Source organism: Enoplosus armatus, chromosome 11 (assembly GCF_043641665.1).
Source record: "Enoplosus armatus isolate fEnoArm2 chromosome 11, fEnoArm2.hap1, whole genome shotgun sequence".
Classification (NCBI taxonomy): domain Eukaryota; kingdom Metazoa; phylum Chordata; class Actinopteri; order Centrarchiformes; family Enoplosidae; genus Enoplosus; species Enoplosus armatus.
In genome coordinates this window covers 16,045,168-16,058,840 of record NC_092190.1, presented here as the reverse complement: position 1 = coordinate 16,058,840, position 13,673 = coordinate 16,045,168, and the positions used below count along the sequence as shown (strand labels likewise).

Sequence of the window (13,673 nt, the reverse complement as noted above, 5' to 3'; positions counted from 1 at the left end):
TCTTTTCATATGATTGATCATGCCGATTAAATCAGCAGTTGAAGCATTTTACCCAGACTTCTACTAACAAACCTTTTTAGTTTCATACCTTCACCCTTTTTTACAGCATTAACCTGAGCAAAGATACAATCTTTGAAATTGTTTAGATATGTTTCTTTGGTGCTCTGCCAAGAAAGGAATAGTTTGCTGTTGCTAAGCAACATTATTTTGTACTCGTCCAGTATCCAGCATTATATCTGACAGCTCAATTGGTTCTAATCTGTGATCAGCGGCAAAACGTTTTTTAGATTCGTACATACTTTTGCTGTATGTTCTCCTGCTTTCCTCATCTTACATTTAAAAGTATTTATTTCAAGTAATCGAATAAAATTGTAAATCTGTGAAAAAAATGGAGATTTCATTTTTAGGCTGTATCGTCCAGCCCTAATTGCAGAGCTATTGTAATGAGTTATATTGTAAGGGTCTTCATGTTATTGTGTCTACCCGCTGTGTAAAGATTAATGTGGACACATTATCTAAACTGATAATATGTCCTGTATTGTATATATATACTGTAGGCTCTGGCCATGAGCAGTCAAATTCTGGTGGAGAAGTCTTTGATGGGCTGGAAGGAGGTGGAATATGAGGTGGTGAGAGATGTGGCTGATAACTGTGTCACCGTCTGCAACATGGAGAACTTTGACCCACTGGGCATTCACACAGGTACTAAAATATACTCTACATACTGATACTTTATAGTATCTTGTTCTATTAGTGCAAGCAGGTTTTTCATGTTGACCAAATTTACTGTGTACCTGGCAAGATGATATAGATGTTTTTGACAGCTGTTGTCCTTGTGTTATTTCTTTGTCTTGTTTCAGAATCAATACTTGAGCCTTTGGGTTTAGTTCAGTTCTTATAGCTAATCCAGAACTCCAGTGTACCTAAGATTAAAGGTGGTTTGGGTGTTTCTTACAACTTCGTGAGTGATTTTTATCTAAAATGTGATACCCTCTGGCCCTACAGCTTCTCTCTCCAATTGTAACATTATTTTGTTATGCAGATGTTTGTCGCAGAACTGTACAGTCACTATACAGAATTGTAATTGAGACGACACGTTGATGTTGAAAAGGAAACTGCTCAAACAACCATTTATAACAAAAGGTGGAGATGTATAGGGTAATGCCTTACATATTGGCTGTTCCCTGTTTTAAATCCAAATCCAAATGAGAAACAGGCTTTTGCTGCCTTGTGTGGTGTTTAAGCTGATGTTTTTTTTCCTTACACTTTACATCACCTCAATATATTGTGTTTTCTCTGTCTCTGCATCTTTCTCATTAACAGAAACCAAGTTCAGAGACTTTTAATACTGTTTACAGCCGCTCTTAGTCCTAATCCTTCCCGTTCTTCTTCAGGTGACTCCATCGTGGTGGCACCGAGCCAGACATTATCCAACGAGGAGTACCACATGCTCCGTGAGACGGCCATCAAAGTGGTTCGTCACCTTGGCATTGTAGGCGAATGCAACATCCAGTATGCCCTACACCCGTCGTCGCTGGAGTACTGCATCATTGAGGTTAACGCCCGGCTCTCCAGAAGCTCAGCTCTGGCATCCAAAGCCACTGGGTGAGAGAATACATATATACAAACAGAAGGCACACACTGCTAGTAGGCTGGTCTTCAAAAAAAGCTTGAGTTGAAATGCCACCAAATTAAATAAGGCTGGCTGTTTGACTTGCACAAATTGTGGTTGTACTGCAGTGGTGCAATAATGGAAGCAAATGTTGTGGATGGAGAATTTGTTAGCTACTGTTTAAAATGAATATTCTACACATAATCTGTCATTTGAGTATCAAACAGTCATCCACTGTAAGCTTGAAAATTGTTTAATAAGTTAGTAGTTCTGTGACATAGTTCATCTTAAATTCATGTAAATTACAATGGAATTCAATTGTGTCAGGTTTCCGTGGTTAAACAAAATATCAAAATGTCCAAAGACACTTCTCAAATCACTTCTGCAGCTGTATTCTCTGGCCCATCTTGTAGACGCACTGACTCCATTTCCCTCACAGTTGTTTGCTGAGGAGGTTATGATGAGGTTGTCCTTCACATCAGTGGGACTGGTTTTCTCAGACTGGCATCTTGTAGTGCGATGATGTAATATCAAAAGATAAATAAATTGGATTTTACTGTAGAGAACGGATTTCTACAGTTGTTAAACATCAAAAACATCTTGGAGCTTTTCAGTACGACAAAGGAGTCAATACAACATCACAGTTTTGATTAAGCTCATTACTGTGCAATGATGCTAAAAATACTGATTTAGTACAGAAACTTCAAACACTGGTTAATTTTGGTCTCCCTGGCCTTTTGGTCCATGTCTCACAGGTATCCCTTGGCTTTCGTTGCCGCTAAGCTGGCACTGGGTATCCCCCTGCCAGAGATCAAGAACGCTGTATCTGAGAAGACAACAGCCTGCTTTGAGCCCAGTCTAGATTACATCGTCACCAAGATCCCTCGCTGGGATCTGGACCGCTTCCAGGGCATGTCCCATGAAATAGGCAGTGCCATGAAGAGCGTTGGAGAGGTGGGGGTGGATCCTTGGATAGACACTCGTTCACTCACTCACTCACTCACTTGTGTATTCACTATATTCTCACACCCATATTATTCTGTCACGTATCTCCCTCTTCTGGATTCAGGTGATGGCGGTGGGTCGGACCTTTGAGGAGAGTGTGCAGAAGGCCCTGAGGATGTGTCATCCGTCAGTGGATGGCTTCATGCCCCGGCTGCCACTCAAGAAAGCCTGGGCCGACACCCAGGACCTGCAACAGGAGCTGGCTGTGCCCTCCAGCACCCGCATCTTCTCCCTTGCCAAGGTACACTAATCTTTCACAACATTAATAATGAATGACACTGACTATAGTTTTCTCATTAAAACACATTTTGAAGTGCAACAGAAAAATGATCATGAAAAAACCATGAAATGCAGAGGATAATGTGTCCCTGGCCTAACTGCATGCCGAGTGAATTCCTAATGTTGTGGAAATGTTTGTCTTTGAAACTGTGACTTAGTTAAATAGATGCACAGGAGTTATAATACTTGGAAAACACATGCAGTATAAACAGTGTTTCTGTCTAACTGACAGTGTGGCCTTTTCAAATGTGTACAAATGTGAGGAGACTCAAAATAACATAAACTGAAATATATTTTTGCTAAGTGTGTTTTTGCCTGTGCTGTGCTGTGCTGTGCTGTGCTGTTACCCTGTCTTTCTTCCTCATTGAATCAGATGAAGGTGAAACTTTGATAAGAGATATAAAAAAAAAAATATATGCAGCTCCAGCACTTCAACATGCTTTTATCACCCGGCTGAGAGAAGTGCAGAATGAGGTCGTGTCAGTGTCAAAACCTTTAACGGTGTGAGCTTGCTGTCCCCACAGTGGAGATATATTTTTAAATATGGCGTGGGATCATTGAAGATGGCGACAGCATTAAGGATTAATGATCCACATCTTATCTTCAGGCAGTCCAACACCAGCTCTAATGCCTTCAGGTGGTCAGCACAGTCGGTGTCACTCTCAGCTACCCTCTCTGGTGACCTCCAGTTTGATTTTGAAACCTATACTTTCCATTTGAGACAATATTTCATCGTTATGGTGGGGAAAGCATAAAAGATAAAAAAGCAGAGGCCATAAGACACACCTACCCTCTATTATTCTGTTATTCAGACATAAGCTATGATAAGTAGCCAAGACACAAGATACTGGAGGAAAATGAGTGTCGGTGGTATACACTAAAAAACAATTGCTTTCTTTAACATTTGTCACATATTGTATTTTTTCCAGCATGTGTATCTGCTTGCATCTGGAATGGCCTCTGAAATCACTTAAGACACTAACACTCTCCACGTAAAGTCTCTGTAATAATCATTTGCAGCTTGATTAGCAGCTCACATTTAGCAGCAGGGCAGGATTCATTGCACGTTTTGCAGACTGCTGAGTAAAAACCCTCCCACACTAACCCGGAATGATTTATCTGCCGAGACATCTAATATAAAAATGATAAAACATATTTACAAGCTGTTGTCAGTGCACAGCCTCTGTCATCGTACAGGTTAATGACACAGACTGGCTTGATATCTGATTTTTGATAAAAGGCCAAGTGATATATTGTTCCCGCAGTAGATTTAACTTGAAGGAGTCGTTGAAGGGTTAATGGATACAGTTCTGAGTGACGGTTCACTGAATCATTTGTAGCATTTCTTTCATCATAAGCAATTGATTTTATAGTATTTGTTGAAACTTTGTGAAAACTATTTGACGTCTGCTTTCAGAATGCTCCAGTAAGGGGCATGAATTATGAAGTTGATGATGATGAATGATAAATGTAACGCTGAGTCTGTTTCATGTCTCTACTTTAAAGTCCCTCCACAGCGGTATGAGTGTTGATCAGATCCACCAGCTGACGGCCATAGACAAGTGGTTCCTCCACAAACTCCGCAGGATAACACAGCTGGAGCAGCACCTGGCAAACTACAACAGGTAACACATATACTACACACAGTCACTTTTTGTTACTTTTATATTTCTCCAATGTGCTAATCAATTCTTGTGCTGCTGAATTAAGAATTTAAGTGATATGATTAATGTTTAGACTGTGGTTTAATGGTAATAATACACTTGTGTCTATGTATACTGTATGTTTGCACAGTACCATCCTATGTGCCTGTATGTGAGTGCTGTGACATCCTCAAGAACTAGTGTAAAAGTTACACTTACTATATGGTATCTGTCTGACTCTCTGCTTCTCTTTGATGGTTGAAAATATCTAGTCAAGTGGAACTATCTCCTCCAAAATACCTTGTATCTATCTGTCCATCCAGCCATAAAGTTGCAGTCTATTCCGCCACAGGCAGGCAACTCATGGATTATTATCATTGGATGGAATATATTGTAATTCCTTATCAAGGTCCCAAGCTGGCTCGATCGCTGTCAATCTCGCCTCTTTGCCATATACGTTCTTCTCCTGGTGATCATCCAAATATTTCTGCCCTAGACTTTGTTGGTTTGCAGGTTAGTATCGGCCCTTTGCTTCAGACATGTTATCCACTGCTGACTAAATATTGTCTGATCACAACTCTGTAAAACCTGCAGGGAAATTATATTGTTTTGTTTTTTTTGTTTTAAAGAAATCAATTCAGTTTAATCATTTTATTACCCTGGCTTTCAGAAGACAATTTGTGTCCCACAGTTGTAGCATAAAAAGACGAAACACAAACATTTCAGCGCAGTACGATAGGTCAGAGCAGGATTCTGACAGCTAACACAGTACACAGCAATCCACTTATTGAATATTTGTATTACTGCCAAGTTATGTCTACTGTTTTCTGGAAATCTCAGGAAACTACACCAGATTTCATTAAATACAGACATGAACTTGTGTGGAAGTTCTGCTTCAATAGTTTGTTTAATGTTTTCATACTCATAAGTTTGATTCTTGTCTAAGAGGCACTCTCTCTCTCTCTCTCCCTCCCTCCCTCCCTCTCCCTCTCTCTCACTCTCTGCCCCTCGGGCTCTTACCTGGACAGCCACTGTGAATTTTCACGGCTCAGCCACAGGTTACCTGCAGTTTCCTTCTGACTCTGCTGTTTAATAATTAATGGCTGGGCGTCTGGTGGGCGCCCACCGCAACACGCTGACACATGGAAGGCTGTTGTAGTCTCCACTGCCTCTGGAGCAGGGGACACTGGGATGGGCACGCAACAATAGGCTGCTGCCAGACTGGTGGAGCGTAGAGAGCTGAGTACAGGTGGGCTTCAGGCTCTACTGGCCAGCAGGCTCGGTGTTTGTGAGTGTTGGCTCTTCTATTGCTGTAGTTAGGACTGAAGAATATTTATTGATAGAAATTAGAACTAGAGATCATTTTGTGTTGGAACGTGTTGACGTTCTGACCCATGAGTACTCAGTCTGTGCCACATCCCACATTATGTATTGACATTTAGCTTTAAAATACAGTATGATCAGATATACTCATATATATATATATATATATATATATATATATATATATATATATACACTCAAATCTTGTTTCTGTGTTGGACCAGTTGTTTGCTGGATGATGTTTGCACCCTTTTCCATGTTCTCTGTAGAGACACGGTGAATATCAATATCATATTATAAATTTGATTACACAAAGCAGAACTCAGAATATGACAACCTGACTATACACCTGTGTATGCGGACAGAGATAATTAGGTACATAAGCCCGGTGCATGACATGAATTACAATTGAAAGGACTTACTCACTTTGTAAGGACAGCATATATACAACTCACAAAAGTGTCATTCCGATATTTGAAGGTTCAAACCTGATTAAGTGAAAAATTTACTAAATGAAAAGTGTGAAAAACCAGAAATTGGTTCTTGCCATTTTTAACTGTGTGCATACATTTGTAAGCATATGTGAGGATATCTGGCAGTCCCTTTCCCTCACTCCCACATTGTCTTAATGTGCATTTCGTGTTTTATTTGTGTGTGAGGGTGTATGCACATAAGTTCATGGCATGCAAGGGATTTCCCTCTCGCTTTAAACTGTTCTTCCAGAGAGGATAATTGTGCATAAGTCAACCAAGCTCTCGGATCAAATGTCTTTGCTTCCTGTGATTCTGACTCAGAACCCGCGCTGCTCTCTCTTTTCGTTGTTTCGGGGGTTTGTTATTTCTCAGCCCAGCCGTGTGCAGTGGGAGTTAAAACACACTTGACATTTCCAATATTGTTACGCTATAAGGTCATAAATAATTCAGATAAGGAGGGAGAGCCAAGTTGTGGTTTACCAGAAAAGAACATTTATTTTGTCTCTACCTATCGTTAAACGAACACTATCACATTATAGGAAATGTACTTGTTGCTTTCTTAGTGGGAGTTACGCGAGCAGATCAATATCAATTTAATCACCGTGCATTCATGTGTTTAGTTTAATTTGGCACAAAAACAGAAGGCAGAGGGGAGACAGTTAGCTGAGCTCAGTCAAAAGAGTCTTCCAACAACTCCATAGCTCTTGTATCTTATTTATTTAACATGTTCAGAAATGGAAAACCAGCTGACTTTTGCTTTTGGATGTATTGTATTGTTTGCTAGAAAACATGATGTAAACAAGGTAATTTTGGCAGAAGCTAGCTATTTCACTCTGCCTCCCACCTTTCTTTCTTTCCCACCTAGCTAAGCTATGCTTAACATTTCCTGGACAAATCCCAATACTCAACAATACTGATGTACTTGATAACAGTCTTCTTTGTTTGATAATGATGTTTGACTCTGTTGTATCATTCTGCATATTTGAATATGGAAAGAAAGCAAAAACTATTACAGCACTTTAAACTTCCAGTACAGATATAAGGTATGTTGTTGATTAATCAGTGAAAAGGTAAAATGGAGAAAGACATAATAATGTCCTCTCACTCTCCTCTTCTCCACGTCTTTCTCTTTGTCCTCTTGTGCTTATCTCACACCGTCTCCCATCATTTTCTGTTGGGTCAAATTGCTCCAGTTTAAAATCTCCTCTTGATACCTAACTTTATTTCTGCCACCATCTTCCCGTTTAACCTCACAGCTCACGTTAAAGTTTTATTGATTTAAAATGGGTTTGAAATGGCTGCACTTGCCAACCTGGTGCTCTGGCACCTCGGCGCCTTTTTTGTCTATGTGTTATTGATCGCTCTGAGGTGGGCAGTTCCCTGCTGTCCACACTGCTGGGTAGGCGAGCCAGTCATGACCCACTTGCTGGATTGACCCTCTTGGTTCAGTGGACTTGAAAATACACAGATGTATGAGAGGGGCCATAGACGGAAAACATTAAAAAAATAAACTCACCTGACTTTTTTTTTTTTTTTTTTTTATCTACCTCAGTAAGCTTCTTTTTCCTCACTACCACATTCATGTTAGACATGTTGTGCATTAAACTTTTAAGCTTAAGAGATGATTGATAGACTCTTCTAACCTCTACTTTGCAGGTGACATGGTGGAGTACCCTAATTAATCTAACAGTAAATCTTGTGCTTTCCTTTTGGCATAAATTGAGATTTGGTTATGGCACACAACGGCAAGAGAGCTGTTGTTCCAATGCAAATGGAAATGTTGTTGTATAATATATAGCTGTATAATTATCACTACTTATTGTCTGTTCCTACAGTGGCACAGTACCCAAGGGGCTGCTGCTGAAGGCCAAGCAGGATGGCTTCTCAGACCGGCAAGTTGGTCAGATTCTGGGTTCCAGTGAGCGAGCTGCCAGAGAGCTGAGGCTCAGTCACGGCATCAGACCCTGGGTCAAACAGGTGAGCATCACCGGGCTCCTTCTTGGAGCTTCTGGCATAGATCAGATAGACTGAGATAACTGACGCTGCCTGATCAATACACACACACACACACACACACACACACACACACACACACACACACACACACACACACACACACACAGAAGCAGACTAGTTTCCTCTGGCCACAAATATAAATGAGAGCAGTATGAAGCTCTGTAGTGGGCATGAAGGTTAAAGCTACCATCGTCTTTCCACCTCCTACAGTATTGACGTGTTTTGTCCATATTGTAATTCCTGATTCACAGGTCAAAACATGCAAAAACTTTCCTCTATCAGTACTGACATCCTGTAGAATTAACACTAAATAACTAATTCTTTCACCTATTAAAGAACTATTTAGATAATTTACTTAAATTTTAACATTTGCTTTATTTAATCTCTTTATTTTTATCCACAATTAATTGACGGCAACATTCATTGTTTTTGGACAGCAACAGTGTTCTTTGGTAAGAAGTAGTGAAGCTGTATCAGACTTTGTCTACACAGGCAACACTTTTTAGTAGCATACATTCATTGTTGGTTTTGGTGTTTTGGATGTTATTATGCTTTAATTTAAAGTATTAAAAGTAAAAGTAAGTAAAAATGAATACCACAATGGAATATGATCCATCATAAGTAACAGTCTGTTACTTAGGAGTGAATGACCCATTTTAACCTCTATTTCCTCTGATCTCAGATTGACACCTTGGCGGCCGAGTATCCAGCCATGACCAACTACTTGTATTGTACCTATCATGGTGAAGTATGTGGTCTCTGCTAACTAAGAAAAGAAAAAAGTATTATAGTACCATTATGATGTGTGTATTCATGTATGTAGCCAATCCAGTCACTGTCTAATAGAAAATACAATTATTATAACAACAATTTCAACATTTAAGTTTGTTATAAACGAAAATATTTAAAATTAGAATGTTAGTAATATTTTTTTGTAAAATGTCTGGTTTTGCTGTGCATCATTATCAAAGATTTTTTCAATTCATTCAATCCATCAGGAGCATGATCTGGACTTTAAAGACCAGGGAATTATGGTTCTTGGTTGTGGCCCCTACCACATTGGTGAGTCCAATAATATCATATAATTTTCATGCTGTTCAAATAAAAGTTACATTTTAACAAATAATACCATCGCTGAAAATATTCTTCTGTAAACTTGTTTGTGTAGCAACATTTCTTTTAACATGCTACATACAGTAGCTACAATGCATTGGCAAGAGTTATTGTCAAGGGTGGTCTATCAGCTCTAATATAGTAACGTTACCCAGGAAGCAGCAGGGTTCATAGGTCATTTGGTATAAACAGACAAATAAACAACTGCATGACAATGATGCAGTTGTTTATTTGAACTCCTGTTGATTGATCAACTGTTCACTGATCCACCAGGGAGCAGTGTGGAGTTTGACTGGTGCGCGGTGTCTAGCATCAGAGCTTTGAGACAGATGGGCAAGAGGACGGTGGTGGTCAACCACAACCCTGAGACGGTTAGCACTGACTTTGACGAGTGTGACCGCCTTTACTTTGAGGAGTTGACCCTGGAACGCATCCTGGACATCACCCAACAGGAGGTTAGGACACACATGCCATTTCATATTCAAACAGAATATACAGATTTTTGTATTGGTAGATGATAAAATACTCCACTGAAAACCCAAGACACTACCACTACTAACTAACTAACTACCACTGTTGTACCACTGACATTAGCAATGATCAATGTTCTACACCCACCTACAGTATCCTGGTCTGGGTAGTTGCATCATGCATTGGAAGAGAGGCAGGGCACTCTGGACAGGTCACTAATCTATCACCGGGTTATAGCGATGATAATGACTACTTATATATTCATGTGTATTGAGTGGAATCTGATTGAAATATTGCATTGCAGGCTTCCCTTATGCAGAGAAGTATTGATCAGTTACACAATAAATATATAATAAAAAAGATATCAATCATGTCAGCAAGGTCAGAGGTAGGAAAGAAAGTAGGAAAGAAATATTACTGGCAAATAGATTTATTAGTCTAAGACTGGCACACAGCATACACATAATTTCACTAACTAAAGCTCTCTGACTTGTTTTGACTGTACTGCTCAAGAATAATTTGTTATTTAAAAAAAAAAAAACTAGAAATAAAACATTAGCGGTGTGACTGACTTATTATCATGGAGTTCCATCAGAGCAGACAGCCCCAGTGCTGGAAACGATCCCAAAAACACATTCCCTGCTCAGAGTGGCATGGATGAAACATAACCGACAATATACAAAACCTCTCATAAATAAATAACCAGCTTCTGAGTTTACATATGAGTTTAAGTGTGCAGCTTTTTCTGCCTTATCCTCCAGGATGGTCATTAAGAGCAGCTAAACAACCCCCCCCTCTCTGTCTGTCTGTCTGTTGGTCTGTCTGTCTGTCTAACAGCATTCAGATGAACCCTGAGTGAGTCCTAATTGGGACATTTATTATGTGGCTTTATAGACTCTTTGAAGATCGAAGAGCTTAGTTTTCTGTAGTTACAGGTGTGTGAATGCTGACCTCTCTGTAACACTCACAGTTCATGTGATTGTGCTTGCTAAATAGTTTTTTGGGGTAAATATATTCTTGTCATTTTACATCACTGTGGGGGAAAGCCTTTTTCAGAAGTAATTATTTGGCAGAGATAAATCATCTGTCTGTCTGCTAGTATCATGGAGAGACATATAATACAGTATCGCAATACACGTTTCTCCCGTCTAAATGAATGTCAGTGCAAACTCAAATTTCTAAAATGACTAATTGCAGTGATTATCATTTGAGTTATATGAAACTGATGTGATTTCACATACATGACCAGACGTGATATATTAAATCATGTATATAATGATACATAATTTCCACCTTATTTCCCATTGCTACTCTGTGGTGTCCATGGAGCCCGGCTGACCCTTAAAATTGCAAAACATGCTCAAGGGCACGAATAGTGACCATTTCCCTGATATTTTCAGTGTATATGTTCGTTGTCGTCTGTGTATTTATGTAGTGTTGTGTGTTTGTTTTTCTGACATCTACTGACTTTCCCTTGCAGAGGAATTGTAATCCAGTTAAAGTTGCGATGGGATCAGAGTGTGATTAAGTGTTTGTTTGTGCAGGGTGATAGCATTACCATCAATCCCTCTCTCGTAGCTGTAGCCCCCTCTTGCTTTGTGTGTGTGTGTGATAAATACGGCCTTAGAACATGGAGATAAACCCTGGACAGGAGCAGGAGAGCAGGCCCATGAATAATGAAGAGATACAACCTGGCATTGCCATGGAAACAGCATCCCCCTTGGATCAGCTAGACAGGAAAAGGGGCTGCATGCTGTTATTAAAAGGAGCACACACACACACACGGTCTCGGGTGATAACTAAAACCATGGCACGACCGAGATCAACTGTTTTTGCTTGTCTCATGTTTTCACTGTGTGATCAGTGGCCAGAATAATCGGAAGTGGCCACAGGTTTCAGACTGTTAATCCTTGCTGATAGCCCTGTGGCAGGAGGTCCAAGACTTGACAGAGTACCTGCCCTTCTCTTGTCCCTTCCCCTCCCTCCACTTCTCATTCTTTTATTCTGCCTGCTGTTCTATCCTTTTTTTTTATCTTGCACATTCTTCTTTTTCCATTCTCTCCTCTCCAGGGTTGCTCTGGAAGCATTGTGTCGGTTGGAGGCCAGATCCCCAACAACCTGGCTGCTCCGTTGCACCTGAATGGCGTGAAGATTCTGGGGACGAGCCCCCTGCAGATCGACCGGGCCGAGGAACGCTCCATGTTCTCCAGCATACTAGATGACCTCGGGGTGGCCCAAGCCCCATGGAGGGCTCTGAGCTCCCTGGTGAGAGGAAACAAGTAATGGAGAGTAGAGGCGTTAATGACGCACTGTAGCATGATATGCGCTGTGACAGCATGTTAAGATCTTTTCAAATTGCTCCCGAACACGATATACAAGTGTTGTGAGTGGGATCTGAGAGCCAAGGAGCGGTTTTTGTGTGTGTGTCCTAATATTACTCTTGCTCTAAGATAATACTCCACCCAACCTGTAAGTTTTAGTTCAGAAAATTAGTTGGCAGAGGCGGTAAGCTGGAGGTGTTTGCAGAATGTTAATTCAGGAAAATTACATTTGCTTTTAAAAAGACATTCCCAGGCCATTTTTATGTTGTAATTTAGTTTTGTGTACATATATGCATCTGCTTTAAGAAAGTCTAATATTTGCATTTTACACTGAAACCTGTAAGAAAGCATATTGTATGAAATCCCATTTGGTACATTTTATGCCTAAAAAAAATAAGGAATGCCTTTGTGGTTTAACAGTCAAACTGTTAAAGTATCAACATTGCATCAAACAAACAAAGTAATATAATGTTACCATTATATTATTATAATTATAATTATATGTTACCATACCAACTGTCTCCTGAAGAGGCACATTCATGACATCTCTAACTATTGAAAGTTGTGTTTTCCCAACACATACTGTTTCCTGATGCATGCATTTAGGTGGGAAAGTTACTTATTTTTCAGTGTATTAATGTATATTATTTTTATTTATCTTTACAAAAATGTATTTTGTTTTGGTTTCGACTACCTCACGCCAAACAGGCACAACATTACCTTTTAGTTTACAGTCCTGCAACAGCACACCTTGCCCTACAGACAAACTTGTAGAATTGTGTCTACGGTCGGCGAGGAAATATGTCTCTTTCATTACGCTTGCTCATATATTCAGTTACCACTGAGGAGCGATTAGCCGGTACACACAGATAAAGTTCTGTGCCTCTCCAGAGTCTACCTACATATTCTATTTCCCTGCCGATCTTGAAGAAACAGTTTGCTTTTATTGGGCTGGAATAACTCCAGCACAGCCGTTGGGAGACGGTTTTTGCGTCTCTGAGAGGCTGTTTTGTGTTTGTTAATGGTACTCCACCTGGTGAGTGAACAGTGGGTAATGATAGAGAGGAAAAGGCTAGACTTGCAGAGAGACTGAGAAGAGAGAATGGGCAATAATGATGATGATAATGATGATGATGAGGAGGACATACAACCTTTCTCTCACTGCTAGGCTCCCTCCACGACTCTCCTACTCTTTCTTCTGTCATTACTTATGTGGACTGAATGGAAGAAAATCAAAAGGGAGATGAATTGAAGCTTCCTTTTACTCTTTTGATTAGTTCAGTGTGTGTGGTTGACTAGAAAATGGGTAAAATGGGGCTTGCTGTGTGAGAGGGTTGTTACTACTAGGACGAGGATGAGTGAAAACACACATCTTGGATTTGTTTTCTTTGTTTTGGCTCTCATCATACAGCTTTCC

The 13,673-nt window shown here is 40.0% G+C and overlaps 1 protein-coding gene across 1 annotated transcript in view; it reads left to right on the top strand.

The window, feature by feature from the left end:
- Nucleotides 1–13,673, top strand: part of cps1 (carbamoyl-phosphate synthase 1, mitochondrial) — a 43,735-nt gene that overhangs the window by 8,054 nt on the left and 22,008 nt on the right. Inside the window, exons 17-26 of the mRNA XM_070914092.1 lie at nucleotides 558–702; nucleotides 1,395–1,605; nucleotides 2,368–2,566; nucleotides 2,682–2,858; nucleotides 4,403–4,521; nucleotides 8,171–8,312; nucleotides 9,034–9,099; nucleotides 9,350–9,413; nucleotides 9,738–9,919; nucleotides 12,006–12,200. Of these exons, the coding sequence (XP_070770193.1) occupies nucleotides 558–702; nucleotides 1,395–1,605; nucleotides 2,368–2,566; nucleotides 2,682–2,858; nucleotides 4,403–4,521; nucleotides 8,171–8,312; nucleotides 9,034–9,099; nucleotides 9,350–9,413; nucleotides 9,738–9,919; nucleotides 12,006–12,200 (1,500 nt within the window). The remainder of the gene's footprint in view (nucleotides 1–557; nucleotides 703–1,394; nucleotides 1,606–2,367; nucleotides 2,567–2,681; nucleotides 2,859–4,402; nucleotides 4,522–8,170; nucleotides 8,313–9,033; nucleotides 9,100–9,349; nucleotides 9,414–9,737; nucleotides 9,920–12,005; nucleotides 12,201–13,673) is intronic.